Raw genomic sequence first — 1,149 nt, forward strand, 5'->3', positions numbered from 1 at the left:
CACAGAGTTCTGAAAGATGATGACAACAGGGTGGCTTATGATACTGTGATTTCTCCTTACCAAAGTAGCGTTGCACATCTCTCAGCTCTGAAATAATAAAAATTCATAATATTCAATACAAACACAGGAGTCAGCACTGAAATCTATTTTCTCTTCAGATTTGGGAAGCAGAAGAGACTATGGTAGGTCAGTGAACAGGTGAGTGAGAGGATGAACCAAGCCCCTGATCATTCCACATGAAATGTGACCACATCATCAGCACCCAGCATCTGTCCTCCCTTGTCTCCTCATTCCACACCCAGAAACTGCACCCTCTTCCCCATCCCGCCCCTGCCACCTCTGGAATCCCACAGCTACACACTCGATCTAGCTCTCCTCACCTTTCAATGCTTGCAGCATCCCTTTCAAATCAGGAGCTTGAGACACTCTTCTTTGTTTCTTAGGTAAAGTTTTTGGTGTCTTCAGGGTGATGTTCTGACACCTGCAGATGAAAAACATTGACCTCCACACCTCTGATCTTGTGTCTCTCAAACACCACTGAATTCCTTGAAATAACCTTTTTCTTTCCCTTGCTGGAACTTATAGGAAATAATTAAATAATGGATCTTAAAGCAAAACAAAACAATACTTACATGACTTTAAAAAAAATCTAATGTGTGGTCATGTCATCGCCATGAATGTGGGTTCCCATGAAGATGGTCAGAAAGTGAGGTTGCAGATTCTGTCTCCTGGGTATTTCAGACATATCAGATATGGTAATCCTATCTGAAGAGGACCATGATTTGCAAAGCCTATCCCCAGTAGCAAAGCCCTCAGATGTCATATGAGGTTTCAGGTTCACTAGAAAAAATTACAAACCGTAGGCAAAGGAGATATTATGAAGAACAATCTAATGCTGGTCTGAATATTATGTGTTTGGAAAGAGCTTGATGCTGCCAGGTCAGTGTGCAATTTTAGGCACAAAGCCACAACTTCTCCACCCTCTTCTAATGTATTTGAGATGAATCAATTGTTTGCACCATGGCCAAAATATTATTTCTGAAGATTTAAGTTGTTTTTCGGAAATGTGAATAGAATCAGACACTCACAAAAAAAAAAAATAGAACTTGGCCTTTTCTTTTCTCAGGAGAAAAATTTAAACATATAGTA

The 1,149-nt window shown here is 40.1% G+C and overlaps 1 protein-coding gene across 1 annotated transcript in view; it reads right to left on the reverse strand.

Moving 5' to 3' along the window:
* LOC103605871 (tripartite motif-containing protein 5-like) overlaps nucleotides 1-1,149 on the reverse strand; it is a 27,010-nt gene that overhangs the window by 1,741 nt on the left and 24,120 nt on the right. Inside the window, 2 exon segments of the mRNA XM_008590475.1 lie at nucleotides 4-87; nucleotides 381-481. Of these exon segments, the coding sequence (XP_008588697.1) occupies nucleotides 4-87; nucleotides 381-481 (185 nt within the window).

The sequence above is a fragment of the Galeopterus variegatus genome, unplaced genomic scaffold, assembly GCF_000696425.1.
Source record: "Galeopterus variegatus unplaced genomic scaffold, G_variegatus-3.0.2 Scaffold6130, whole genome shotgun sequence".
Lineage (NCBI taxonomy): Eukaryota > Metazoa > Chordata > Mammalia > Dermoptera > Cynocephalidae > Galeopterus > Galeopterus variegatus.